The following is a 27,256-nucleotide window of genomic DNA, read 5'->3' as shown; positions in this document are numbered from 1 at the left end:
GAAACGTGCATATCAACGAACGCAAGCCACATGATACCACACTCACAGACGGTAAGTAACACATGCTGAGCGAGCACACCATCTTCTATTCAAGTTGCTCGGAGAATGTTGTTTCGGTCAGTACCCCGGCCAGCCACATTGCTCGCTGAATGACATGGCTGCATCCCCGTGTGATAAATACTTGTGTTGCGGTTTCTACCTGATGGAGAGACTACCTTGATCGATTCCTTGCCCTCGAACCCGCAATGTCTTGGTTAAAGGCTTTGTTCAACGTCCTTACAATTCATTGTGTCTCGCCTGATGACAGCTCGGCCACCTATTGTTCGTCTGGTTGCTGCCAATCCGGTCTAACTTCGGTAGGAATCCCAACCGCATGATACATGGTACGAATTCAGTGCACAACACATTTTATTATGTTGGGCAATTGTAACGACAACATGTTTACAAGAACTCAATTGGGAGTGATTACAGAAAGGCATTGTGGGTACCAACAGAATAAAGAATGATTGGCGAATTCAATCAGAAGTCTATACCTCCAAAACAATAAATACATTTTTGGGTACACGTTGTTTCAGCATATTCTCAAAATACAGGCCTCAATTCGTAACTTGAAATGCTTAATATTTCATATGGACTTCAGAAAACATCCATCCACCTCTATTGGATGTATGACTCTATCTTCAGCACCGTGTTATCTGCGTGTCTCCTAATTGGTGGGCCTGTCAACATCTTTCCCCCGATGGTCGGTCTATGTCAGTGTTGATTTGGTTATGTGGTACCTGATCAGAGCCCCAATCACATTGCCCCAGCGTATGAAATTGATGCATGCTGGTGCCACCGTCAAATACATGAAGCCCCGCCATCGTCCTGAAGCCCCGCAGTCGGAGTCATTAGCAGTCACCACAGACAATAATAAATTCCCCGACTGCCTTACCTTGCTGTGTGATTTACCTAATTCAAACTACCTATCTAGTCCAAGGGAAGAAGCATTGCATTGTAGCACTTCTGTAGCCAGCCATGGATCTCGTCAACAGGTTGGTCCGCCCCGTTGTTACCTCAGCACTGTCGAAATCGTCTTTCAATATCCCACCTTCACTATGTGGTCGCTGATTCAAAATCCCCTCCAGTCTCGAAGGCCGTCTGCTTTTTGCTGTGCCCAAGAGTGAGTCGTCTCATATCCTCCCAATCGACATTCTTATGCTCATTCATCACAGAGGGCCGTCTCAATGCTGCCACACTGAACCTCCTCGAGGGCGCCGACGTCCAATTCCGTCGTGAGAACCGTCTCGATATCGCTCTCGTCAAGAATCTCCCCATTGCCCTGATTTTCCTCCCCGCCGCCGACATTCCAACGTTCGTTGGCGAGGGCCGTTGCGACCTCGGTATCACCGGATGGGACCAAGTTCAGGAACATGATGCCTCAGTCCGTGCCTATAATCACTTGCGACGTAGCTCTGTTGACCTGTCGTCATCCGACGATAAGGTTGCTGGCTCTGATATGGTTATGGAACTGGGCTTCGGCAGCTGCAAGCTTCAGGTCCAGGTTCCCGAGAAGGGCCAGTATAAGACCCCCGAGGATCTCATTGGGAAGACGATTGGGACGAGCTTCGTCAACCTGGCTGCCGACTATTTCCTGAAGCTTGAGCAGGGTGATAGTGCACAGGGAGAGCTTTCGCCTCGCAAGATGCGCACCAAGATTGTTGAGTTGAGTGGAAGTGTCGAGGCAGCATGTGCTCTTGGCGTTGCTGAGGGCATTGTCGACCTTGTCGGTATGTGGAATACTCGAAGCCTGCTTCACCGACTGTGACGGACCGTAACTAACGATCAACGTCTAGAATCTGGAGAGACCATGCGAGCTGCTGGGCTCAAGGCCATTGACACTGTTGTCGACTCTACCGCTGTGCTCATCAAGTCAAAATCGCCATCAAACCCTGAGCTCATCGACCTCATCACCTCGCGTATCCGTGGTGTTATCACCGCCAAGAGCTACGTCCTGTGCCAATACAATGTCGAGCGAAGCCGTCTGGCTGAGGCTACCAAGGTTACTCCTGGGAAGCGCTCAGCGACAGTTACCACTCTGGACGAGGAGGGCTGGGTTGCAGTCAGCTCCATGGTCGAGAAGAAGAAGATTGCTCTGGTTATGGACGATTTGACCCTAATTGGCGCTCAGGACATCCTTGTCCTCGACATTCACAATGCGCGCTGAAAGAGGACATATGATGGGTCAGGCAAGAAGGCGTTGATATGCATAGGCACCGGGGGGCGTGGGATTCATGGGCAAACGGCGCTCTGGAAAATCAATGGCTGGCTGGGTATCAGGCTAAAAGAGAGGGGTTGTAATGGTTGGGCTGCTTGTAAGCGCTATGTCACCTCTGTTGTAATGAGATATCCCTATTGAAACTTGAGTAACCATTTCCCACCTTGTGGCGACGATCCGGAAATTGTGCCTGGCCGGATCCTATCGGTACCTGGATTTGGAGCTTCCATTGGGCGGGAATGATCGACGCCGCATATACTTGGTACGTTGTATCACGATGAGGCTGGATGATTTGAGATGGTGGCTTGGCAGAAGGACTGAAGATGATTCTGCTAGAGATTGGACAATATATTTTGCATGGCTCAGATGGTAATGGTATAGGTATGTGAGACGCACGAAAAGCTCATTTGTCGGGTTTCGAACTGACGGGAAAAGGTCTTTTTCTCGATCCAATGTAGAGCTTTCCAGCAGCAATTACAGGAATTGTATTGATGTTGATGATCGGGAGCTTCGGGAAGGAATCCTGCGGGCATCCATTAACAAGTTAGCTAGCAGCCTCCACGCGATGACCTCACTAGGGCGGCTACGTAAGTGAGCCACACAACCAATTCATAAGCTCTTGTCTGATTCACTTGATCAGGCGGGCCCTTGAATCAAATACCAACAACGAACCTACCTTACCTTAGAAACGAAGTGTTTGGGACATGTGTTTGTTTATGAACTTGAACTCACATCCACATCCACCGTCAACATCTGCTCGACACTCGTTACAATACCTACAGCACCATATTCATATCTCCCATCATGGCCAAATTTAGTCCCCAGCCTGAGAATGCTGGCAACAACCAGCCCTCTGCTCTCTATTCCGTAGGTCACTCCTCGTTCAGACATTGTGTGTGGTTGTTGCCAAAGAGGACGGAAAGCGTCTTCTCTTCTCTTTGTTTCAAAGTCTCTTGATATCAACGAACAATGTCATATTCTCTGCTCGTCACAATAACACTGACAAAGGTCTTTTAGCTCATCATGACGCCTGTCAACATAACTGTCTTCCTCTTCTCACTCCTCTTGGTCGACTTTCGTCATACCGCTGGCCGCAACAACTTCTACGGTACCGGTAACTGGCAAGCGAAATGGGTGCCCCGATGGTTCCTCCAGCCATACCAACACATTGGCCATAGGGATCATGATGCCCATGGTCGCTGGCACTATCACAGCAAGCAGAAGAAGCTCATGAAGATGGAAGCAGAAGAAGCGTTTCAGATGCGGTCTACCATGCTGATCTTCATGGCTGTGGCATTGGCTCTGGCTACTAGTGCTGCATGGTTCTTGACGAGTCGTCTATATTACAGTGTCGCTTCTCTTGTCGAGCCTCATATCACGAATCATACCATCCCGCCTACGGGTCCGTGAATATGACAGGGCGGAGAGGAGCCGGATGATACATGAAGCTCCGCCAAGATCTAGAGACCCTCTCTGTTTCGCGGGGTGGTATTAACTGTTGATTCAAGACAAGGCCCTTAACACCGTCGCCGTACGAGTTTCCCTCCAACTGGCATGCGTCTCTATCGATCTGGGTTCTTGTTTTGCCTTCTACGACGAAAAGGCATTATCGCTTGATGATTTCATCGGCGATCATTGTTGTCTCACATTGAGAGCACCATTTGCACCGTCGTCTCGTGGAAAGATCTCACGGGTTCTTCAGGCATGGGCTAATCATGCATTGGTCTTCAAGCGTTGATCGAAAGTGGCATCAATGTCACTGTTATTCTTTACACGAGCATTTCAGGAGTGTTTGTGGGCCGTGACAGGCGTTTCGAACCCCTGCTTGATATCGTGCCCGAGGATATGACACTGTATGAAAAGTAATGATCATGATAATGGATTGTTTTTCTTTGGAGGTCTCAGACAGCAATGGAGGACTAAAAGTTTGATTGTGTTTAATTTGAAACTGAATCTGAAATTTGGCAACGTCATTCATATTTGATGCCATACCGAATCGTCGCTCGGTCAAGAATTGAAGAATAACCATGCAAGTCACACAAACGCCGTTTGGCCTGCCAGAGATCCAAAAGGCAAGCCTAACACCACATTAAATCCCTATAAATTGTAATTTCCAACGCGTAAACCATAAAGCAACATCTCATGCGTATAAAGACATTAACCGATGCGCTCCTCCACACTGCCCCAGTAGACAATGGGCCTGGGCTCAAGCAGACTCAACTCACTGCCGAAGCTCTTGCGCTCAGCCTCTAGATTCAATAGAGAAGGCTGTCTCGAGATGATGCTGTTGATGGCAATGACAGGGGACGAGCATGTCGTGCTGACTGATGAGTAGGAAGCCTGAGTGGACGTGGAGGCTGATGAGCTGCGACGCAGAGAGTTACGCAGACGAGACGGTGAGAAGCGAGAAGTCATGGTTTCGAAGCGGGAAGTATGAGCCATTGGATGAGAGTCTTTGAGAAGAGCCAAGAGTGAATGTGTTTATCGCGCAATAGCGGAATATGGTACCGGTGTAATAGGCGTGGCGTTCATGCAAATAATCGTGATGGTCGTTGAGGCGAAAGAGCTAACGAGCAACTTGTCCAGCAGTTGTCGTATGATAAATGAGGGTTTTCAATGAGCGAACGAGTTCAAGAGGTAGAAAAGAGAGGCACAGCCTGTCAAGTGTTTCTATCAGACTCTTGGTCTTGGTCTCGTCAACAAGAAACGAGCGAGGGATGGTTCTTTGGGTAGCACAAAGATAGACAAAGCAAGCAAAAGGAGCAGAAGCAAGAGGCACCACCTTTACCTTTATCTATCAATTCACTCTCGACGACGGACAAGAGACCCAGAAAAGAAAGTGGCAGTGTAGAAAAGAGAACCACAGTCCTTGCATCAGAATATGTCAGGGGCTCGGAATGTGGGCGCACGGATTGTTTCAACGTCACAACTAGCGGCTGAAACAGTCGCATTGTCCATCAATTTACTTTGAGTTGGAACGTCACCAGGATTACGAAGCAAGGGTGTTTTGTCGCAGGCATGCGTTGATCAGACAAGCGTCAGGTCTCCAGTCTCACACAACCTTGCTCATACGTATCACCGCACTGGGCTACACAGATGCCGTCCTGTTACCCTAACGTACTGTGCATGAACAATATGTGTCTATTTTAAATCTTTCGACCAAAACTAGATACCGGGGGTAGCTTTGACCCCCTTTCCTTTTCCCTTTCGCTCATGTGTTGATTGCCCTGGAACGCCGTGCTCAGTTTTGAATTATGCCATGAGTTCTTTTTCCTGAATACAACCTCCTCCATTGATGGATGTGCATGATCGCATTGTTTCACCATCAAAATTGGACGACTTCCCTCCTCCTCACAAGTTCCCTGTAAACCGCAGCTTCAACTCCTCCAACCGTTTGCCCCTCAGTGAAAACCATCATACCCTTGTGAGCCCCTATTATGTGTTTGTCGAACGGTGGCGTTGCGGCGAATACTCTCGCCCCAAACCGAGTCGTCAAGCATTCCACGGACTTGCACAGGGCTAACGGGGTCCAAATGATTACTCTCGCGGCCCGAGGGCGCTGATGGTCTTGTTTGCGTCGTCGATTGTTGCTGCTGCTCATGTGGATCATCCTCCTCGATCTCAAAGCTAAAGGCTGATGGTTGCGCGGGTGTTGTGGGTGACGGAGGCGCGGCTCTGGGGAAGCTGAGAGGATGACTCCACGATGTGTCGTGCAACGACAAATCCACAGATCCCAGCCAGTTTCGTGGCTCGCCTGCGTCAACACTCGAGGGGCGCGAGGCTGGTGAGAGGGGAGATCTCGGCCCTGCTCCACCTGTTTCATCGTCACTCAGATCGTTCTCAACAAGAATCTCTGGAATGTTCAGCTGTGGCACTGCCGTCATGCGGGCCGAGTGCTTTCGTAGCATATGTTTCTTGAATTGTCTTGAATAATATCTGTGTTGATGGTGAGCAATTTTTCTTTTCCTGGGTCCGGCTATAGATAGCTTACAATGTGTCGAAGAAGCCCAAGACCACGCCACGTCGGACTTGGTCGTCTACTCGCTGGAGACGAGCTCGACGCCTTAGGAACTCTTCGAGTCTTTGTGTTTTTGTTTTTGTCAGCCTTGGTGTACAGATGTGCGGCGGGTGGGATAGCTTACTTCAGACTCTTGTTATCACTGATGATGTTATAGTGAGCAAGAATCATCAAAACACTCGTGAAAGAGATGCCCCTGTCGGGATCTGCGGACACCAAGACCTCCTCGTAAAAAATGTTAAAGCGCCGACGCTGGTGGCGCACCTTCTCCACGTCAATCCTCCTCAGCCGTGCATTGAGTTTGTTCAGGTCAATACCACTGAATCCGCTGGTTGTCGCGATGGACGAGTGATGTGTGAGTTTCACATCATCCCTTATATCTTCCAAAATAGAGTGGACGCTGTCCTCTGGGTCATAAATGCGCATCTGGAAGACACCTGAGAGTTCGCCAAGAAGACGCGGGAAAGCTGCCTTCGTGATATACCCAGTGCCTGCTGGGTCAACGCTTCGCCAAGCTTCTTTGAACCGTCGAATCTCATCGCGATCAACAACAGCCATGCCACTCGAGCGTTGAAACACGTAACTGAAGCTCTCGTAGATGAGTGATACAAACAGGTTTACAAAGATATACATACTGACGATGTTCCATGCGATGAACAGGATTCTGGCCCATGATTCGCTACCACAGTCACTGTCGAAGAATCTAGGCTCGTCAACGCAAAGTGGCGGCTCTATGCTGGCATAATCTTCCATGACGGCATTCCATCCTTCACCTAGACTCATTCTGAATAGCAAAATCAGAGCTTTGGGCACGGTTCGGAAATTTATGTTTTCCGCAGTCTCTTCGCCGAATCGTGTCAAACTAAAAGCTTGAGTCATAGCAATGGCGAAGACCAGGAAGAATACCAGCCAGGTGGCAAGCAAGTTACCAATAACTGTCAGACTAGCAGCGGCCGTTTTGAACAGCTGGTCCAGTGCGTCGTTGCGGGGAATGAGGAGGAGTACAATGGCGACCAAGAACACCTTATGTAGCTGAACATAGGTTTCAATCTCAGTGTCTGATATGAGTAACGCGAGAGTTGAAACAAATGCCCCGAAGACAATGAACAGAGAGTAGAGATCCCACGAGCTTCGTCGGAAACGTACCCAACCCAAGCCAATGATACGAATTGCAATGTTAGCCGTGTATGCCACGATGAAGGCGAAAAAAACAAAGTCGCGATATCGCGTCCACCACCATGGCTCACTAGCGAATTCCGAGACAAGCACGATCAAATGCAGTACTAGAACAACGGTAATTGTCTGGTACCATTTACCCTTCTTTTCGATAGCTCTCTTGTGGCACCATTTCTTCCAACTCTTCTCAGAATCGTCGTAAGAGCTCTTTGAAGGTGAAATTTGCCTCAGAATCTTTCGTAATTCGAGCCATGACCGTTGTTCCGCCGTCAAGTAAGCGACGCCAGTCTGTTCGGTATAATTCCGCATGAAGACAGAAATAAAGAGTGTGAGTACGAAGACGGTGGCCAACAGATTGAATACGACAAGGAAAATGGCATTGCCCTCTGACGCTAGGTCTTGGGGCTGCTTCATGCGGCCGGTAATGGCTTGAACGGCAAAAGAGACGTCTGTCCATCCCTCTTGACTAACGATCTGGAAAAGAATAAACAAAGATGCCCCAAAATCGTCGAAGCTGAAGAAGGGGTTCGCTGCAACACGCGGAGCAAGCATTGGCCAATCGTCGCTGAACGGTGTGCTCTCGAACTCGCCATAGCAATTATCCATGGTATTAATTCCGTCACCACCATCGTTACATGACAGAAGCAAGCCGTTGAATAGGTTGAGACCATAAATGGCAAACGGGATGAGCAGAGACATCGAGACAAACGCGGCCTGGGGAAGCAATTAGCGAAGAACACGGCTACAGGTAAGGGAATGGCAACTCACGCCTAGGATTTTCCACCAACCAACGATAATGAGATCGTGAAAGGTATTTCTAGCGCTGTTGCTAACATTCAGCAGTCGAAGTGCACGAAGCGCCTTGAATGCGCCTATTGCTCTGGAAATAGCGCCGTCATTGATGAGGAGCGTAACAACATTGATCCACAGAGTGACCAAAACGACTGAGTCCATGAATCCCCAGGAACTTCGCAAGTATGCATTTGGGGTCCACAGGAGCCCGTCCGCAATGATCTTGATCGCAGCTTCGACAGTAAACACAATCGCAAAAGCCATGTCTGTCCAGATGTACCAATTCCTAATACTGAACTGATGCTGTTCTTGATACTCCTTCTGATAAAGAGGAGTGGTAACACATGCAAGGACGACCATAGCCACGATTGCTGCGTAAATGAATATCGTGAAAGAGTACCAAAGGAGGGTATCAGGCACTACACCATCAATACGCTCAATGCCCCGAGAAGGACCAACGACCCGCTGACAAAGCCGGCGCAAGCTGTTGTTTGGTGAAAAGATGTACAAGGAGGTATTGTAATTTGGGTACTTCGCAAGATACTCTCGCTGAGCCCTCTTCCGAGTCATAGTGGCAGACATCGCCTGTTCAGCCATTTGTCGAGGATCCGAAGTATCGTTCGCGCCGTCAAACCGCAAGCTGGAATAAAAGGGGTTGGGCTCTTTGTCGCTAAACCACCCTTTAACCCTTCCCCACATCGCAGAGAGACGGCCAGGTTTGATCTCACCACCCAACAGTGTAGTTGCGCTTCTAATAGGGGCATGGTGCAGCCGGTCCTCCTCGGGTTTGGGATTCATTTGATCATCCAGAAATTCGCGGACCACGGCGTCCTTGAGAAGCATCTCGACTGTTGCTGGCCCGTAATCGAGAGGATCCTTATTTTTGCGATGTTTGGACAGACCGAAGATTGTAGAAAGGGCCAGGTTGCTAGATGAAGCTCCAAGGTCTCGCCTTTGAAGAAAAGCCTTGACTTGTTGAAGCCGTTTCTCGTCCTCGGATACATCAAAGTTCTCCTGGATTACAGCAATGAACATGTTGATGAGAATGAAGAAAGCCACAATGAACCAGCCAATAAGTAGAATAGCCCCTATCCACGAGGTATTCTTGTGCCTAGTGTAGGAGGTGACAGTATAAAGAATATCTGTCCAGTTCTCACTTGTCAGAACTTGGTACATGCCCAAGAAGGAGTTGTAAATGGTGTAGAATGAGATACGATTGAGCTCGCCATCTTCATACACGGGAATTTCGCCTCTGAACAACTGGGCAGCAAAAATCGCTACCAAAAATGTCATCAGAAACACAAAGAACATCAGGTTTCCGATACCAGCCGCATTGCCCAAAACGAGAAGAATAAGTTCCCTTGTCACTGGTATTGCTAACACAATACGATAAACTCTCAGGATTTGGAACACCGTCAACCACCAATACGCTCTGGTATAGCGAATAGGGGGGATTAATATGATGGAAGTGATAATCGCAAGGCCGAGGTCGAAGAGGTTACGCCAACTTTTGTGGAAGTAATTCCAATCAGTTGCAATTCGGAAGATCATCTCGATATCGAGAAGAATGGTAACGATGATCTCTGCAGTGTTGATGAAACGCTCTCGTCTTGCTGACATGGTTGCACTGCGGCATGCCTGGCATAGCAACCCAAAAGTGATGATCAGAATCCACACTGCGCGGGTTTTATAGAACATGCGTTGTAAAGAAGATGTTCGGCGAATTCTCTCATCGGATCGAGCTTGCACCGGCGATTCCTGGCTGACAGTGAATGCACTGGCTTTACTCTCTTCACGAATGACCTGGAAGGATGAGGTAATGACAGCAATCAACAAGTTCGTCAACCACAGCATCATGATCATGATGCCTGCACCGAAAAAGAGAGCCGCCTGGACATAATCCGAGCTCATGGTCATGTACATAAGATCGGAGAAGGTGTTTGCGCTCATGATGACAAACACAAGTTCCAGGGAGTTGAAAATGTTGTCAAAATTGACCGTGCCGTTATGTGGGTTGGACTGCTGAAGACAAATTGAACCTCGAGGACACAGGAACCCCTTCCCTTCGTTGGTTCCGTTCATAAGGTCCGTCAAGGACTCTGAATTGTTGAACTTGAGCCAAGGCATGGTTTCGCCCGTTTGGTTGTTCAAGTAACCACCACAAAAAGCTTCCTCATTTGTGTAGGAAGCATCAAGGTCCGTAGGATCAAGGGGGTCAAGCCACACGCACTGCCGACTCAAACTAGCTTTGAAACTCTGTACCCCTATAATTGCAAACAGAAGCCAGAAGAATGTGAGGAGAAATGCAACTCGAACGAGTAAAGGTGTTGCTTTCTTTAAACTCCTGAGAATAATCTAAGAATACGTAAGCGTGTGTTGATATGTTCAGGTATCATGATAACTTTACCGCGGTACCGTTCGTCAGAGCAAGCAATCTCAGAATTCGTAAGCAACTCAGCATTCGAAATGCATAAAGATCGTGTTTAGTTTCGAGGCCAGAAATGCTTAAACAGAAAGTGATCCAATACGAGACAACGGCAACAAAATCGAAACGATTGAAGGAATGGCGTAGAAATGCTCGCCGAGCAAGCTGAAACCTTTGGTGCTCTTCCAGAGTCCTTGGCAATGCTTGCTGGCCTTGCATAAACGTTGTAAAAGATCTTGAGATTGCTGACGGTTCAGGTCGATATTGCGACTTCTTCTTTACGGATTTAATCCGCTCAGGTTGGAAAACAGCACGATACTGGTCTGCTATTGCGGCTCGAATTCCCCGTTTACGGTCAATGGTACTGTACTCTGCTGCGTTCAACACGAAGCCTGACACAATAATACGCGAGATAATCTCCAAAGTGAAGATAATGAAAAGGGCAAGCATAGCCCAATCAATAGGATGCTGTCCCCATCTTTCTGGGCGTCCATTCTCAAATACATTCGGAGCTGCCTCAACCGCGAGAAGAATAGCCTGCAAGACTATCAAAAGAAGCAAGAATGGCTCCGTATATGGGTTGACCAGGAGGTCGTAGAGTCGTAGTCTCAAAGGGTTGTCCGGCGAGAAGATTCCCAGAGACTTTCCTTTGAGAGGATTTGGTAAAGGGGGCCTCGGCATATCTGGCTCAGCTTCGGTCACATTAAAACGTGGTTCTGTAGATTTTTCGCTTGACGAACGAACCAACTGTGGTTGATACGAAGTATCGGCAAACATCGAATTCATCGTATCCCGATTCCTATCTTGATCATGTCTACTAGGTGAGCGGGAGCGATGCCTCGATGCACGATGATCAATGACTTCTGTTTCTCCGCTAATGTTGACAACTCTCTGTGACATTGCTCGCACGATCGAACCAGCACGGGACAAAGCGCCTGATGTAGAAGGCGACCTTGACCTCCGATATTCGTTAGGGTTAAGAGAAGCGCCAAAGTTGCGATTTCGAGTTGACCCATAGCTTGCTCTCAAATCTTCGCCGAGGCTTCTCGTATTGCGACCGCGCGAGGGGCTGTTTTCCAGGCTTGAGACCGTTTGAAAACTGTCTCGATTTCGATCATCCAAATTACTAGCAGATAAAGAACCAGAGATAGGCTCAACTCCAGCTGTCAAGGGGACTCGATCGGACTCGGCGTAATCGGTACTCGGCGCATCTTCGACGTAGGGAGCAGGCGGGTCGTATGTACGAACCGGTGTAGAAGGCATTGGAGGACTTGGCTGATGGTGATCCAGACCCGGAGGGAGCGCAGCCTGTAGAGCCATTGGATCTATTGGTGACCCTGGGCTAACATCGTCGTCGAAACGATCGTAGGGTTGGTCCCAGTATGTTGAGATACCAGGAAGGTTGGCAGACATTTGAGGAACGTTGGGCGGAGAAATGCTCGGCTCTTGCCGTGACAGACCAGCTTGCGTCTGTTGATTATCGAGATGCGATCCATCTAAATTCTGAAGCGGGATGGATAGGCGCCGCGCTGGGCGCCCATCTTGATCCCAAGCGTGTGAGGACATGGACCAACGAAAGGACTAATGACCACCAATGCGGTCCAATGTCATGGAGAATGGTGATTGTTGGTACTACTACCAAAATGAAGCATCGTTAACGCTTCATGAAAAATAAAATAAGTCAAGAGAGCGTGAACTAAGTATTGCGCAGAGGTGTTCGTAGAAGCGAAGAGGTAGCCAGTTCGCTACATCCTAATCAGGAGTCCTAAGATACGCGTAGGACGGCTGGATGTGACAGTAAGCTCCCACTTACGCACTGTACACGCAGCAGCTTCTTTGGCAAAGTGCAAAAATGCCGTGTGCTTTTTATAGAACAAGGTTTCTGCTACAGTGTGGAGAGTTTCATCCCCTGGAAACGGAGCCCGGTCGTAAGCTGAATTCCCAGGAGCAAGGGTACCTTAGCAGGACGTCGAAAAGTCATACTGCTATCCGTAGTGGCATATGCTTGTGGCTGACTGCGCCACAGCTCGTCCCAGCTTTTCGCGACCTACCTTAGAAACGCCTTAAACACGCTTCTGACAATTGTGACGCGACTGGCTGGCATCCTGACATCGACATCATCAACTTTTCTTCAACCATGCCGTCTCGCAAGCGCTCGCTTGCAGCCATCGATGGCGGTGATGGTGAGAAAGAATACTCATTACAGCATCGCATCCGTAATATGTGGCAGTTTGCGAACCTTTGCCAGTGGATATACATATTCGGCAAGGCTGCGAAAATCGACGAAGCTATCGATGTTGAGGTATGGCCACATAATAACCCAGTACTTCAGTAATGGACAGGCGCACAAACTAACACATACCATAGGAAATTGAGACAGAATGCCTCAAGCCGAACTCCAGTATCTTGGCGGACATTGCCCTTGCCCTCCTCAAACTAGTTTCGTCGCATCGTGGTTTAACGTACGTTTCCAGGAATTGGTAGATGCAGTTTTTGCTAATCGTGATTCGAAGGCATGACATTTTCGATGACCAGGCACGAAAACAATTCACGAAGAGATCGCCGAACTACAATCCCTTCGGTTCTGGTGAAACACCCCTCAAATTCAACGATTTCGACATTTTTACCAAGGTAAGCTACGTAGAAATCACGAGGGCGGTCAGTGATCCGAAGCTAATATACACCGCTTGGGTAGATCAAGGTCATGCAACAACTGACTCAATGGGTCATGATCCATCCTGAGCGCATTCGGGATAAGATGGAAGAGCAAAAGGATAGCGAGCAAACAAGTTGGGTAAGTTCACACCTCAACGAGATGGGGCTTAGCCACTAACAGAATTCCAGCGAATAGAACCATACGGTTGGGATGCAGATGACCGAACTTACTTCGTGCTGGACGATAACCGAGTGTATCGGCTTACAGAACCTCCGATGATCAAGAAACCCACCAAAGCGAAGAAAACCAGAGCATCGTATGGAAGTAGACGCTCGAGCAAAAGACGACGCACAACTTTGAATGCAGAAGAAGAAGCGATCGAAACGGACCAAGATATCAAAGAAGATACACCTCTCGAAGATGATGGCCTGGATGGAATGACATGGGAATGTCTCGCCGTCACTCTTGATGATGTACGATCTGTTGTGAATGGTTTTCGGAAAACCCGTGACGAGAATGAGAAAATCCTGCGCAATCAGCTAGAAAAACATCTCGTTCCTATCCTCGAAAAACAAGAACAATCTCGGCAGCGCAGAGAGTTACAGCGAGAGCGAGAACTAGCGAACGCTGCCAAAATGGCAAATGCGAAACGATCGAGCCGAATTGCTGGGAGGGTTGAACAACAGAGGCAGGAGGAGCAGATTCGAGAGGAAGAACGACACCGAAAGGAAGAAGAAGCAACCAAACGACGAGAAGAAATGGCGCAAATTAAAATGGAAGAGGAGCGCGATAAAAGACTGGTGTCTCGTGAACAACGGCTACGAGAACGCGAGGCACGACGCGTCCAACATGAGGAAGAACTGGCACAACTCTCCGAAGACAGCAAGAACTTATCAAGTAAAAGCGCACGAGTATCTGAACGCCGCCTTCAAGTTGAGATTGAGAAAAACAAGCAAGCTCTGAAGGAGCTCGAGGATGAGGAAGAAGATTGGATTTTCGACTGCACTTGTGGTCTCTATGGCCAAGTTGACGATGGAGCTCACAGCGTAGCTTGTGAGAGATGCAATGTCTGGCAACATAGTCAATGTGTTGGGCTGAGCGAAGCAGCAGCTGACCAGCCGGAATTCCACTACATCTGTGCTTCTTGTATTCGGCGCGAGCAAGAAGCCAAACGCCCCAGACCAACTATCAAGCTGAAGCTCAATCGTCCACCTAACTCCGGCATTCGACCAGATCGATCTGGCTCTTCAAGTCACTTAGGGCTATCGTTCAGTGGGCAGGATCGAAAGGTCAACGGGACAGGGTATGGAGACCATGACCCATCCAACGGCAACGTTGAGCATGGCTTAACTCCATTGGCTTCCACCCCTGGTACTAATGTCAATGGCGTTGGTTTCCCAATGAACATGATGGACGCCCGCTCAGAGGTGAGTCAGGAGGTGCTTGGCACACCCAAAGAGACACCGGTGATCCCGGCACCTGTCAAGCTAGATGCCAGCATCCAGGGCAGTCCATCACGCAGTACGTCTATGACCACGCCGATGACGTCCTTCCGGACACCTAGTCCTTCGAAAGGTATCGACAGCTTCCAAGGTGATAAAACAGCTGAGTCTGCGTTGAGCACACCTCAGATCAGCCGTGAGATATATCGAGCTGCTCACGAGCAGAACGGAACTATACCTTCTATTGCTGGGCTCTCCCCGACCAAGCATTCACCACCTCGCCCCATCGACTCTGCCAGCTCGAATAGATACAAGGCTGCTACTCCAATACTTCCTCCGGTTGCACTATCACCCTCTCCTCAACATCAGATTTTGACTCCGCCAATCAAACCATCGGAGCCACCAAGACCGTTTGAAAACCGATGAACGCTCCAAACACGGGGATTTAATAAGGCATGTGCCCTGGTCAACGCCACGGCTGTGTTAGGAAGTTCTCTAAACCATGTTCAGGCATGACATGAAACTTATCCCTAAGCCATCTCCAACAGAAATACAAACACAACCAATACCATGATGGTATTAACGAGAAGACGCTGAGTCCTTTTCTCTCATTGGAGAGGGATAGAGCTATTCAGAACAATTGCCTGTCATGGGGCCTTGAATGAGATGATGGCACAGGCAGGTTGAATCACACTTTCCCCCATCTGTAAGGACTCTATAATCGTCCCCAGATTAAACTAGGCAAGTGGTCGACCAACAAAATTTGTGATCTGAGGCACTGCAGCAACGCGAGACGCGAATGGCCGAACCTATGCCGAAAATAGGGTGTCTGTCAACATTGCCCGGCGTGATGAAAATGGTGGTCAGGAACAAATGGCCAAAGCTTCGAATAGAAGCATGTTTCTCTTTTTGACGCCAGGACGAAATAGTCTTAAAGGCAGAGCTGATCTGCCAAAACAGAACCAACAGGCCAGGCTGGTACAGTGTTAGATCAGGCTGGGCAATTATGGATTATTTGGTTGGTTGGTTGTTCGGCTACCGCGACACATCAAACAGACGCTGCCAGCACAACTGCGTGTGACCGCTTGGTCCCAGTTATCCGGCACTTGAAGCAAACATGCTACAGCACTCCACATTAACAAGCCTGGTAGGGCATGGCAGGGCAAGACTGCTAATGGAAGCAAAGCAAGACAGTGGTGGACAGGAGCTGTTGGAGTAGCAGGATTGCGAGACACCTTTGGTTATAAGTAAGAGAATATGACGGATAATAGATCAAGATCGATTCACCAAACAAAAGAAAGTCAACAACGTCTCAAGTTGGGATGGTTGATGACACCCAGAAGGGCCGGATGCGCACGTCAAAGGAATGCGCCGTGGCTGGACTAGCGGCATGCGAATAAGGCGGCGCAGGGAAGCACAATCAAAAGTATGGCATTTTGTTTCTATTGAATGGATTGCGGCTGGACGCCAAGCGGCCCCATCTCTTAAGCTCAGGGCTTCTATTCTACTGTGCTTCACCATGTTGGTCCGTGTACAGTGTGGGTGGCGGAGAGTGGAGGATACCGGCCAACGACACATGTAAATGCAGCTTGGAGAGGTCTACCACTCTGGTAACGGTCCGCATTGCGGTCTGTTTCCCAACAGGACAGTCGTCTGCTCCGGTTCCTTTGAGCTTCAGAGCATCAGGTAGTTGCTTGTCTATTTGTGGGTATGGTCCTGGCGTTGTAGACATATCTCTGGTATCAGAATGTCCCAAGCGCATACAAAACCACTCGTGGCGGCTCAAAGAAATCCGACAAAGACGCCCTTGCTGAGTGCTCTACCTTCAGGCCGCTTAATACCAACATAGCTACTATCAAAAGATCAGACTTTATCTCTTCATCTACATTGTGCAACTTACAAAGTCCACTTGCCGTTGTTCACTACAGTACCTGTGTTGTTCCATTGGCTCCATCACCATCAACACCAACAACACAAGACTCTTTCTATCCTTGCGTCCTATTGCTAAAATCAATACCCAAGGGCGGTGGAAGACACGCGACATGCCGCAACAGATACTTCCAACTCCGCCATCTTCTTCTGACGGCTTCTCTCAACAACCAGTGGCCATGGAGTCACATACTTCGCATCCTCAAGGCCCTATGAGCCCAGAACAAAGCTTTGCCGGCTACTCTTACTCAACTCGATACTCTACTCCTGTTCGTGACGACGACTCTTCTGTGTATGAGCCATCAACTGTCTATTCTCAAAGAAGCGATGTTTCGTTTGTAAGTCAAACAGGCCCACATTGGCTGCCATCATAGCTAACCTGCGATACTAGCAAGGCTATGCTGGAGGTCTAGGTATCACAAGTAACCCTTATGGTCCTTTGCCCGATGAGATCGGCTACAATGTAGGTATCACGAGAGCACATGAAGAGCCAATAGCTGAGCCAACAAAGCAGAACCATCTCCCGTACACTCCGGAAGCGTCACCTTCAGCGCCTTGCTCATCTAGCGATGCAATTACTACTCGCAGTGGTCTCAATATCGCTAAGAAATCGCTTACCACACGATCACCAGCAGTGAAAACTGGTCGAGTTCAGAAGAGAAGCCGTGCAGAGAAATCCAAGAATGCCACTAACATGCTTTCAAAACCGCTTTCCGAAGCTGCTAGAGACTTTCCCGATATTCACGTTGCTGACATCGAGGCCTTTGTCAGTCGGCCCACTGAAGAGAGACTATCGGAAACTTCGCGTAACAAAAAAGCTGGTCAGATCAAACGCCCCATGAATGCTTTTATGCTATACCGAAAGGCGTACCAGGAAGTCGCTAAGACGCAATGTTCTCAGAACAACCACCAGCATGTCTCAAAAGTCTGCGGTGCCGCATGGGTTTTGGAGCCAGCGCAAATCAAGGAGAATTTTGACCAATGGGCCAGAATAGAGCGTGTGAACCATCAGCGCGCACATCCGGGATACAAGTTCACACCCTCGAAGCCACGAAAGACCAAACGTGATGGGGATGGCAATGACGACTATTCAGACAACGACTCAGACTGGAACGCCGGACGTGCCCGGAAGTCCAGATTCCGCCATGCTACACGACTAAGCGAGACACCAGTCGCGTACGATGCGGCGGGTAATGCGATCGGAGAGCCAGCCGTGCCATCTTACCATGACATGTATGCTTACCCGGCTCTAGGTCGGCCTCATTCACTGCCATACGATGATATCGCACCTAGCTCCTTTGATATGGGCATTCGTCAGTATAATGGACTCAATATCAACAGCGAAGTAATAAGCAGAACCCCTTCTCCTGGTGCCATCGACTACCCTGTACATGGGCTTGATGGATTCGCCAACTACTACGGGCCGCCTGGATCAAGTTTTGACAATGCCGCTCCCCATCTCTTTGGACCTGCGCAGTACGATGTTTATGATGGGATCCCTGCCAGCGTCCCTTTTGACCAAGAAGGCTGGATGTCTCACATGGAAAGTGGTCAAGACCTGATGCCAGTCATGGGGGGCTACGAAGACACCACAGCACAAGACGTGTACCTGAAGGGAAGCAAGGATGATTGGAAAGTCGAAATCATGGACGAGCCTGGTCACTTCGAGGATTGGTATGCACAGACCGAGCAGGGGCTCCAGTGATGATAGGCATCTTGATGTCGCCATGTAATTGTAGCAATTCCTTGCGTGTTTTACTATTTGGGAGCATCATACATTGGACCGAGCGTTTGATTTAGAACTGGTTTTCCTTTGGGGTACATATTTTAAACAAGAATCGGTAGGGTTTTGGCAAACTCCATGACTGGGATTTTCTCATCTCAAGGCGTACTGTATGTAATTCTAATCATTCTGTCTTTGAAAGCTAAACCGTCTATTGTGTGTGTGTGGGTGGAGAATGGCGTAGGCTTAGTCATTGGATGCTACCTAGGTACCTTAGGACCCATGTCTACCTTGCCTGCATCTAGAAACCGCGACTTGTCCCCAAGACGACATTCCATCCTCATCGCAACTGTATCCAAGCTGCCTGCGACACATGATGACTTGGATCTCTAAAACAGTGACTGTTACTGGTCTAGTCCTATTAGCACATGCGTAAGCCCGGCAATTCTTGGTGTCTTCACAGGAAACTGACAATCACTCCAGTTGCTACTCCGCGCAAGAGCACTCCGTCATTTCGTCAACAGCGGTGCATCATGGCCAACCGCAGCCGCTCGCAACACACTCTCTCCCAATCGACATATCGATCGAAGCACTGGTAGCGACTTTGATTATTGTCCTTGGCTTGGTTCTGGGAACTCCAAAGCTTCGACCAATTAAGTGGCACGAGTGGGCTGGCAAGATTGAGCGCGAAGGAGAGGCTGGTTTCCAAACAGGAAGTGGCGAGGTGGAAAAGGACTATCGAGGAAACCCTTTCAGTGTGCTTGAGACGAGGCCAGGTTTCATTGACATCCGCAAGCAGCGCCGTGAGTTCACGAGCTGGGTCAAGGCTGACGAGAAGTGAGGACAAGAGCTCAGACACTTAAGATGGGCGACATCACACCCTTATCGATTTGACGGGGTTCTATCTTATCAACACGAAGGGCTGTTGGAGGCATACTCCTGGCGTGCTCAGGAGTATTTGCGACTCAACAGGAATGACGAGCGACCAGCCTCCGGAACCAAATAGAATCTATTCATATACCTGCATGACTACGTTCAATACTGTATTAGCTAGGTAAGGTAGTTGCGCCGGTTGGAACCATACTAGGCACGTTGGCACTTGCCAGAAATACCTTAGTACCTAAGTGCCTTAGGTAGGAACATTCATGAATCTCCTTGTATTAGGTAGAATTTGCGATCGAGCTCCTTTCACACGTGTATCCTTCCTTCCCATGATGGCAAAGGCCAAGGAAACCTCCAACGCTATAGGAGATAACTAAAGCAGTAAAAGGCTCCTGCCCTGACTCACATAGACGACTAGAGAAGGTGACACCCGTCCAGATCTCTCATCTTGCCTTTGGATGCCTGCTAATTGCGCGGTGGTAAGGCCAACCTTCTGACTCCACGCATATTCCTTCTGGTCTTTCGGCAACAAGTTTATTAAATTCACTCAGCAAATATGCCCAGGACGCCAGGCTCGAGTGCTTCTAGCTCCAGTCGTCGTGGCCGAGGTCGAGGAGGTCGAGGATGGAGGGGCCGCACTTACAACCGTGGGAACAGTGGTGGTTTGTCCTCCAGAGGTGGCTCAACTCGGCCACGAGCTCGTAATCCCTCTTCATCGATACGCTACAGTTCTGCTTCTCGAAACCACGCACAGTATTCAGATTCACAAGAACCGCAGACACCCAATGCCGACACTCGTGCTCGAAGCAGCAGTGAGCCCATTCAACATGAAGTTGTCATGGCCATCGACCTCAGGGATAATTGTACCATTGGGTGCGCATATTTTTCAACTACTGACGGGATTCTGCATGTATCTGAGGACATTGCTACGGCTTCACTTGACATTGCGGAGCAATTCCTTATCCACATCCAACCAACCAGTCTTCTTGTATCTGCAAGAGCACCTGCCAGTTTCCGGGACCAGCTGGAGAAGATCACTGCGTCAGAAGGTCAGCGAAAATATATTCATCTTTCGATTCGTCTGATGAGAAACTGACGAGAGGCATGCATAGGTGCCTCAAAAGGAGTTATTTTCCGCGGCTTGCAGTCGTCAGAGTTCTCAATCGAAACTGCACACGAACGACTTGTCAGCCTCGATTCACAAGCCTTATCTGCTACTGGTATTATATTCTCCACAGGGATTGAGGAGGATGGAAGTGAAGAATCCATACTCGGTCTTTCTCAACCCGAGTCGCAGGCATTCCGTCAACTTCGCTATGGAGGCTGCATAAACATGAATAGCCAGGTATCAGTAAGGGTACCCCTCTACTATTGTGATACAGATATTGATGTGATTTAGGTAGGATGTGCTGGTGCCTTACTTGGCGATGTTCTTCGTCGACGATCCGCTGGTTTTCTCCCTGATGGGCAAGTTGCTGGAGTTCTCTTTCGTGTTGTTGACATCCGCATGTTTTCCCTTAATACCTACATGTATGTCAGCACTGACGCTCTCTTGTCACTGCAAATTCTGCAGACCGAATTGCACCCCAACAGCCAAGCGTGGGGACCAGATGCGAACAAGAGCAATTCGAAAGAAAGTCTTTCTGTATATGGACTGTTCCATCACCTGGCTTGTACCCCTCAAGGTCGTACACAACTACGTCAACTCTTCCTTCGACCGCTGTTGGACCTCGGCATCATTTCGGAGAGGCAGAGAACCATCACAGTATTGCTTCAACCAGACAACGCTGACAAACTTGCACAATTGACTTCGACCCTACGCAAGATTCGAAACATGCGTACCACTTTAGCGCAGCTGCGAAAAGGCATTGAGTTTCCCTCTGCTGGTCAATCTTTCGATAGGGGCGTATGGGCAACAATCCAGAAGTTCACAGCCCAAGCTCTGACTCTCAGAGAAATTATAGGCTTGTTTAATGGAGGCTCTGATATAGTAATCTTCAAGAAAGTAAGGAGCTGCTACAGCAAGTGACCTGACGGTTCAAGCTAATGGTATCGACTAAGCTCATTCATACCCTCGAACCGGCCAGCTTGGTAGTTGTTGGAGACATGATCAACAAAACAATCGATTTTGAACAGTCCAAGGCACGCCACAGATCCTCCGTCAGAACTGGAATAGATACTCAACTTGACGAACTAAAAAGACGGTATGACGGGATGGACAGCTTCCTGACAGAAGTTGTCAACCAACTCAATAGGGAGTTGCCACAATGGGCACGTAAATATGTTCGATCCTGCATCTTTCTGCCACAAATTGGTTTTCTCACAGTGGTGGAATCAAATCGCCTCACAGGTAACGGGCATTATGAAGGAGAGGGGACAGCTGTTGGGGACTGGGAAAAGTTGTTTACTGCGGACGGTGCAGTGTGCTACAAAAACAGCTACATGAGAGAGTTAGACGAGGAATACGGAGACATGTATTGCCAGATTGGAGGTAAGTTTGTTGTCAGTAGTGCTTTGAAGGCTTCAACTCACACCAGGCAGATCGGGAGGTGGAGATTATACATGATCTTGCAGGTAAAGTTTTGGAGCACGAGGAGCCTCTGTTGCTTGCCTCGGACATGTGTGGTGAGTTTGATGCGATACTTGCCCTTGCGCTTGGTGCCGAAAAGTACGATTGGCATGCACCACAAATGGTGGAAGCAAGCATTATCCACATCGAGGAAGGCCGCCATCCTCTGCAAGAACTTGTTGTGCCAGCCTTTATCCCAAATCCCTGCCATCTCTTTACAGGGACATCAACTGTAACGGAGGCCCAAGATGGCTCGCCTCAGGCTCTGGTCCTGACTGGGCCAAATCACTCTGGAAAGAGCGTGTATCTGAAACAAACAGCTATAATTGTGTATCTGGCCCACATCGGAAGTTTTGTACCGGCAGTTCAGGCAACAATCGGGCTCACAGAAAGCATCTTGACTTGCATATCTCCCAGGGAAAGCATGTCTGGAGGCGAGAGCGCTTTTGCAAGAGACATGAAACAAGCTGCGCTATCAATGAAATCATCAACACCCAGAAGCCTCGTCTTGGTAGATGAGTTCGGGAAAGGGACCAATGGAGATGACGGTGCCGGATTGCTGGCCGCGCTACTGGACTACTACCTATCTCTCGGACCCGAGTGCCCTCGACTACTTGCTGCCACGCACTTTCATGAAGTTTTCGAGTGTGGGTATTTGGAAAACCACAATGGATTACGTATTGCGCACATGAACGTCAGAATGGACTGGAATGCGTCAGTTGTGGATGATCAAGTGACCTTTCTCTTCAACCTTGAATATGGTCATAGCACGTCAAGTTTTGGAGGCAGATGTGCAGCGTTGAATGGAGTACCAAGCGCAGTGGTTGAACGCGCCGAAAACATTTCAAAGCTGCTGGCCCGAAACGAAGACCTGAGTGCGGTTTGTGCCCGCCTTTCTCAAGCAGAGGAAGTCCAGCTTGGTAAGGCAGAGATGACTGCGCGGCTGTTTCTAAGTGAGACCTTCGGCGACCAAGATGAGGCCAACATGAACGGTGAAGAACATACGAGAGGTTCTATTATTGAGGTCTTGGAGGATATACTATCACCTAATATTTGAGCAGCTGTTGCCGAGTCGATATGAGATCGAACTAAACGAGGGGGCAATTCGCGAGTGCTATGAGACGGCTACGGCTGAAATCTTTTCTTCACTTCTTCGTCATGATTCCATCGAGGTCTTTGCCGTTACGTGTATACTACATCTATCAACCCTCATTAGTAAAGCCTATTACTGCATCTAGAGCCTCATTGAACTTGCTACCCGATGATTGAAGGGCATTGGAAGGTTGTCTTGGTGAGTGAGTTGCTGCATAACCATGAATTTTAGGTAGGGACTGTCGAGCCTTTTCCTATAGCTTCACGGGATCCTTTAAAATCGTACAGATTCCCACTGTGAAGCTCCTGGGGGCTATGTTGCATTTTCAGTGAGGCTTGGGAATTGTTAAATAATGAAGCAAAGATATCGCCAGGCAAATGCCCTCAAAGCCAAGATTGAAAGGATTTCAGGGAATACATGGTGAAGGATGAAAAGTGGCAAACCCGACACAGGACTGAGTGGTCATCGGAGTCAATATATGTTGCTGTACTATTCTATATACAAAACCAAAAACATGCATACATTCCACATCAAGCGCCCCTCAAGTCTTTCAGCATAAGCCGATTGTAGATCTTATATATGATGTGATAAGCAGACTTCATAGTATCAAGCCCTAACAACGTAGGCTGTTCATAAAATGCGTCGTAACTGCAGTCATTCGCTCTGATAAGCGCAAAAATCCTTTTAAGCAACGAGGCAAGCACATGTCTTCCTCAGCAGCTGTAACAGGGCGTTAACTCAAACCTGGTACACTAGCACCAGCGATCATGCCCACGATCGTCGTATCAAGTTGTATATCAGCTTGTTTGGCACCTAATTAAATCAGGGCGTTGAGTATGGCAATGCCCGCCCCAAAAACCATAAAGCACAAGGCAAGTCTGTTGGAGGATGAAGCATCGTTCCCGTAATCCGAGCAGTCATCACTGGAAACGTTTCTGCAAGCACGGGAGCTCAGACTAGAGCAGACGGCGGTTGCTGATGACGAACCCAGAGCCTGTCCACCAGCCTGAACTGTTGTACCTCCGCCACCAGGTACAACTATAGTGACACCATACTGGGCTCCGTCTCCGAGGAAATTAACACACTGATCGTAGTTTTCTTCGCAGGCATCGACGGCCGAGGTGCATGCAGCTTCGTTTTTAAATGTCGTGGCAGCGTAGGGGAAGGCGAAATATGAGTTCGGGACGTAGGATGCTTCAGCGGTTGGTTCGCCAGTGGCCGAGGCTGGAGCTGTACCTGTGCAGACGGCGCTTGGCATCGTTAGTAGTCAATTCGTTCGTCGAAAAAAGGAATCGAAGTTCTGAGCACTCACCCAGATGGACAGCAAGCCGGTTCATCGTCGGCGTCCACGGCACACGTTTGGCCGTTTTGGCAGCATATGTCGCTAAATCTCTCGCCAAGCTCCTCAGAGCATCGGAATGTGTTCGCTGGGCATGAATCGTCCCGTCTGAAGATGACAGATGCAGGCGGAATGTAGTAGGCTGGGGCGTATACTGCCGTTGCTATTGCTTCTACCTGAGGAATGTTCTGAGCAGATGTGGAAACTGCAACGAGGCCGAGCCAGATGCAACTATAACTGAGCATGATGATGGTTGAGAGCAAACGAATGAGAGATGGTTGGGTTCAGCTCCGAGAACGAGGCTAAGACGTCAAGACGTTCTACTGCAGGTCGTTAAAGCATACGAGGAGCAGTGAATGTTGGTTAGATTCGTAAGTAAAAGAAAGCCCCAAAGAGATCCTCGTCCGTGTTCTCTCTCTTTTTTTCTCCTTTCCCCGGCCCTCGTCTATGCTTCCTTGTCAGCTTCCAGGTCTAGCCTCCAAGTCAGGGACCTAAGACGATTCCAGTGGGGTCGAAAAGGCTTAGCCCGTAACGTCGCAAGTACAAGATTGTGTAGGTACTCCGTAGTGAGCAGACCATTCAGCTTGTTTCTTTGGGTAACAACATGACAGGCAATCCAATCAGCTCAGCGTACCTAGGCTAGGCGTGGGATGATGTCATGGGTCTCTGTTGACTGAGCAACCCATGGCACCAAGCTAAAATCGACTCGATCAATCAAGTTCACAATACCTTACTTACCTAGGCAGGTACCCATTGTGTCAAAGTCAATGTTCATACACATACATTATATCCCAAGTATGATCGTTACTGTTGCTCAAAATGTCTGAGATCGACCTGTAACTCGATTCTTCAAAACCCTCGGACATGACCCAAAATCTGTCGCAGCCGATCCAGTGCCTTTGTCCGAGGCACAGCATCAAGACCTTGATTCTTAACTTCCACGACTTCTCTTCGAGCTTCAGCTATCAGAGGTTCCAAACCCCCCCAGACATACTCTGTATACCCATTTAACACCTTGTCCCATTGATCAAGGTAGCTATTCCTCACTTCGTCGGCACTCGTTGTACCAAAGTGAAGCTGCCGTTCAAAATCTGCTTCAGGTCCTGCCTGATCAAGAAACTCGGGGTTAAAGTTGAGTAAATCATCCCAGCGAAAGCCAGAGAACGCCGAACCTGCAGTGAAAAGGGCTTCTCTCAGCTTGGTAGCCGCCTCTGGGGTAAGGCCCTCATCTACGGCGTCCGGATCATGAGCTCCGAGCAAAACGCCATCAAGTGTCCCAGATGAATCATCAAGTAGGTTGACTACAGCAGCGCCATCCATCTTCTCTTGCTCCAGAATAGCGCTTGGCGTAGATGGTACGTGGTGAGTTTGGTTTGGGAGCCTCCCATGTTGACTGGCATCCTCAACCTCTAACTTGGAGTCGGCACTGTAGAAGGCGTCAAATGCTTCCGCCGATGCACCAGAAACAAAATTTGCCTGGGAGCGTAACGATTCACCAGGGGCTGTTGAGCGCAACCTGTGCGATGATGCTTCGCCCGTACTAGATGAGTTTATCCCAGTAATGCTGCTGCCACTGGCGCTAGCTTTTCCATCTGGTCTCTGGCCACTTATATCTGGACCTGTTCCGAAAGCATGGACAGCAAGTCTGCCAGAAGCCTTAAGTCTACTGGCGATGGATTCAGGCTTTCCAGAATCGTTATCTGTGGCCTTGCCTTTCGACTTTGCAGATTCCTCGTTTTGTTGTGGTGCTTTCGGTTGTTGTCTGTTTTCGTTGTCCATGGCTGTCTACCTATATCAGCCAAGGAGCATGCACAGCTATCGCTCCAGCAGCAGAGGCAATGAGTTGAGTGTCTTGTGGAATAAGTCGAGGGAAGAGAGCTTGATAGAAAAGTTCTGGAAAACTGATGATGGGCATCGGTTCATTCGCTGTAGACGTCTAGGATATGATTAAACTATAAAATAGCCGCGATGAAGTTAAACCGGAGGGCACATGTCAAAACCGCTCCGGGCGGGTGAGCGGGTGCCGATCGGCCTGGAGCTTGGCACCGGATTTCCGAGAAGGGTTAATAATCCGATAATGCCTGATATCGCTCGTGAGTCGATACTGGAACGACTCTGACGAGTATAATTGAGTCAAGAAGCTTACGCAGGTAAGGTACTTACCTAGTCAGTTGTTCATTATAAGATGAGATCCAGATGAAGCGCGCTCTATCCACTGCCGCTGCCTACTGTCTATCTGAATGCCTACCTACCTCCATACCTACTAGGTATGGGGGTCAAGTCATCCAGGGCTACCCCGCTGTTACATCAAACTTGATCTAATATATGATCAAGGTAGATGTAAGCTGCGCAGAAGTGCCCAACATAATGGCCTGTTAGTGAGGCTGATCTATCTTACAGCCTCACTTTGAAAAAGCCGATTGCCTAGGCAGCTCTAGCTCTCGTCGCTAGCAGAGCTTGCAGCTATATATATCCCTGATATATGCAGAAGTCTGTCAAGATGGCTTCCAAGGGTTGAGAGCTGTTGGGGTCACTAGGTAGGCAACCCCTCACAAGGAGAAGCAGCCCACACAGGCACATTAAGTCATCGATCTTAGTATACTGATGGCGTCTAGCCTTGAGGCACGGCCTATTGTAGGTAGGCAATGAAGCCTTGGAGCTATGTTGTGGCTTCTGGACCTAAGTGCCAACTCAGCTCTGAGCTGTTGCTTAACTCTTACTGGAGGTCCAGTCTCTATCGGATAATCATCAGCGTAGGGGAGCCTGACATGAAAATAAACCCAAACCTGAGGGATCCACCATAAACTGTCTAGACTGTCCTATCCCATCGGTCATCCAGCCAAGCCCAATCCAGGCCCGGCCAGCCCAAACCGAAATCGAACTGGATCAGATCAAAGCAGCTTGACTTTCGTTTCTGCTCCATGCGTCACTGCCCGTCCCAACTTGTTCTTGATA

The 27,256-nt window shown here is 48.9% G+C and overlaps 9 protein-coding genes across 9 annotated transcripts; 5 read left to right on the top strand and 4 right to left on the bottom strand.

Annotated features, from left to right (window-relative positions):
• Window positions 1–1,017: 1,017 nt before the first annotated feature.
• On the top strand, window positions 1,018–2,206 carry FTJAE_2672 (ATP phosphoribosyltransferase; the record flags this gene model as incomplete). Its single annotated transcript, XM_037348890.1, has 4 exons — window positions 1,018–1,034; window positions 1,128–1,162; window positions 1,215–1,769; window positions 1,836–2,206. 4 exons carry the CDS (start codon window positions 1,018–1,020, stop codon window positions 2,204–2,206), a joined length of 978 nt encoding a protein of 325 aa, XP_037210235.1.
• An 855-nt stretch (window positions 2,207–3,061) lies between these two features.
• FTJAE_2671 (uncharacterized protein) lies at window positions 3,062–3,667 on the top strand (the record flags this gene model as incomplete). Its single annotated transcript, XM_037348889.1, has 2 exons — window positions 3,062–3,124; window positions 3,275–3,667. The coding sequence occupies 2 exons, from the start codon at window positions 3,062–3,064 to the stop codon at window positions 3,665–3,667; spliced, it is 456 nt and encodes a 151-aa protein (XP_037210234.1).
• Window positions 3,668–4,414: 747 nt separating this feature from the next.
• Window positions 4,415–4,672, bottom strand: FTJAE_2670 (calcium channel subunit cch1; the record flags this gene model as incomplete). Its single annotated transcript, XM_037348888.1, has 1 exon — window positions 4,415–4,672. One exon carries the CDS (start codon window positions 4,670–4,672, stop codon window positions 4,415–4,417), a length of 258 nt encoding a protein of 85 aa, XP_037210233.1.
• A 986-nt stretch (window positions 4,673–5,658) lies between these two features.
• FTJAE_2669 (voltage gated Ca2+ channel) lies at window positions 5,659–12,234 on the bottom strand (the record flags this gene model as incomplete). The annotated part of the gene is made up of 5 exons (XM_037348886.1): window positions 5,659–6,193; window positions 6,249–6,338; window positions 6,400–8,165; window positions 8,220–10,598; window positions 10,651–12,234. 5 exons carry the CDS (start codon window positions 12,232–12,234, stop codon window positions 5,659–5,661), a joined length of 6,354 nt encoding a protein of 2,117 aa, XP_037210232.1.
• Window positions 12,235–12,805: 571 nt separating this feature from the next.
• FTJAE_2668 (nasopharyngeal carcinoma susceptibility LZ16) lies at window positions 12,806–15,192 on the top strand (the record flags this gene model as incomplete). The annotated part of the gene is made up of 5 exons (XM_037348885.1): window positions 12,806–12,970; window positions 13,036–13,130; window positions 13,182–13,299; window positions 13,364–13,462; window positions 13,513–15,192. The coding sequence occupies 5 exons, from the start codon at window positions 12,806–12,808 to the stop codon at window positions 15,190–15,192; spliced, it is 2,157 nt and encodes a 718-aa protein (XP_037210231.1).
• Window positions 15,193–16,874: 1,682 nt separating this feature from the next.
• On the top strand, window positions 16,875–19,259 carry FTJAE_2667 (mating type 1-2; the record flags this gene model as incomplete). The annotated part of the gene is made up of 3 exons (XM_037348884.1): window positions 16,875–17,033; window positions 17,087–18,369; window positions 18,902–19,259. The coding sequence occupies 3 exons, from the start codon at window positions 16,875–16,877 to the stop codon at window positions 19,257–19,259; spliced, it is 1,800 nt and encodes a 599-aa protein (XP_037210230.1).
• A 597-nt stretch (window positions 19,260–19,856) lies between these two features.
• FTJAE_2666 (DNA mismatch repair MSH5) lies at window positions 19,857–22,926 on the top strand (the record flags this gene model as incomplete). The annotated part of the gene is made up of 6 exons (XM_037348883.1): window positions 19,857–20,349; window positions 20,539–20,645; window positions 20,700–21,305; window positions 21,344–21,575; window positions 21,627–21,791; window positions 21,842–22,926. The coding sequence occupies 6 exons, from the start codon at window positions 19,857–19,859 to the stop codon at window positions 22,924–22,926; spliced, it is 2,688 nt and encodes an 895-aa protein (XP_037210229.1).
• Window positions 22,927–23,779: 853 nt separating this feature from the next.
• On the bottom strand, window positions 23,780–24,546 carry FTJAE_2665 (uncharacterized protein; the record flags this gene model as incomplete). The annotated part of the gene is made up of 2 exons (XM_037348882.1): window positions 23,780–24,212; window positions 24,275–24,546. 2 exons carry the CDS (start codon window positions 24,544–24,546, stop codon window positions 23,780–23,782), a joined length of 705 nt encoding a protein of 234 aa, XP_037210228.1.
• A 604-nt stretch (window positions 24,547–25,150) lies between these two features.
• On the bottom strand, window positions 25,151–26,080 carry FTJAE_2664 (uncharacterized protein; the record flags this gene model as incomplete). The annotated part of the gene is made up of 1 exon (XM_037348881.1): window positions 25,151–26,080. One exon carries the CDS (start codon window positions 26,078–26,080, stop codon window positions 25,151–25,153), a length of 930 nt encoding a protein of 309 aa, XP_037210227.1.
• Between the last annotated feature and the right edge of the window lie 1,176 nt (window positions 26,081–27,256).

The sequence above is a fragment of the Fusarium tjaetaba genome, assembly GCF_013396195.1.
Source record: "Fusarium tjaetaba strain NRRL 66243 chromosome Unknown NRRL66243_c0000054, whole genome shotgun sequence".
NCBI lineage: Eukaryota > Fungi > Ascomycota > Sordariomycetes > Hypocreales > Nectriaceae > Fusarium > Fusarium tjaetaba.
This window is presented reverse-complemented; position numbering and strand designations above follow the sequence as displayed.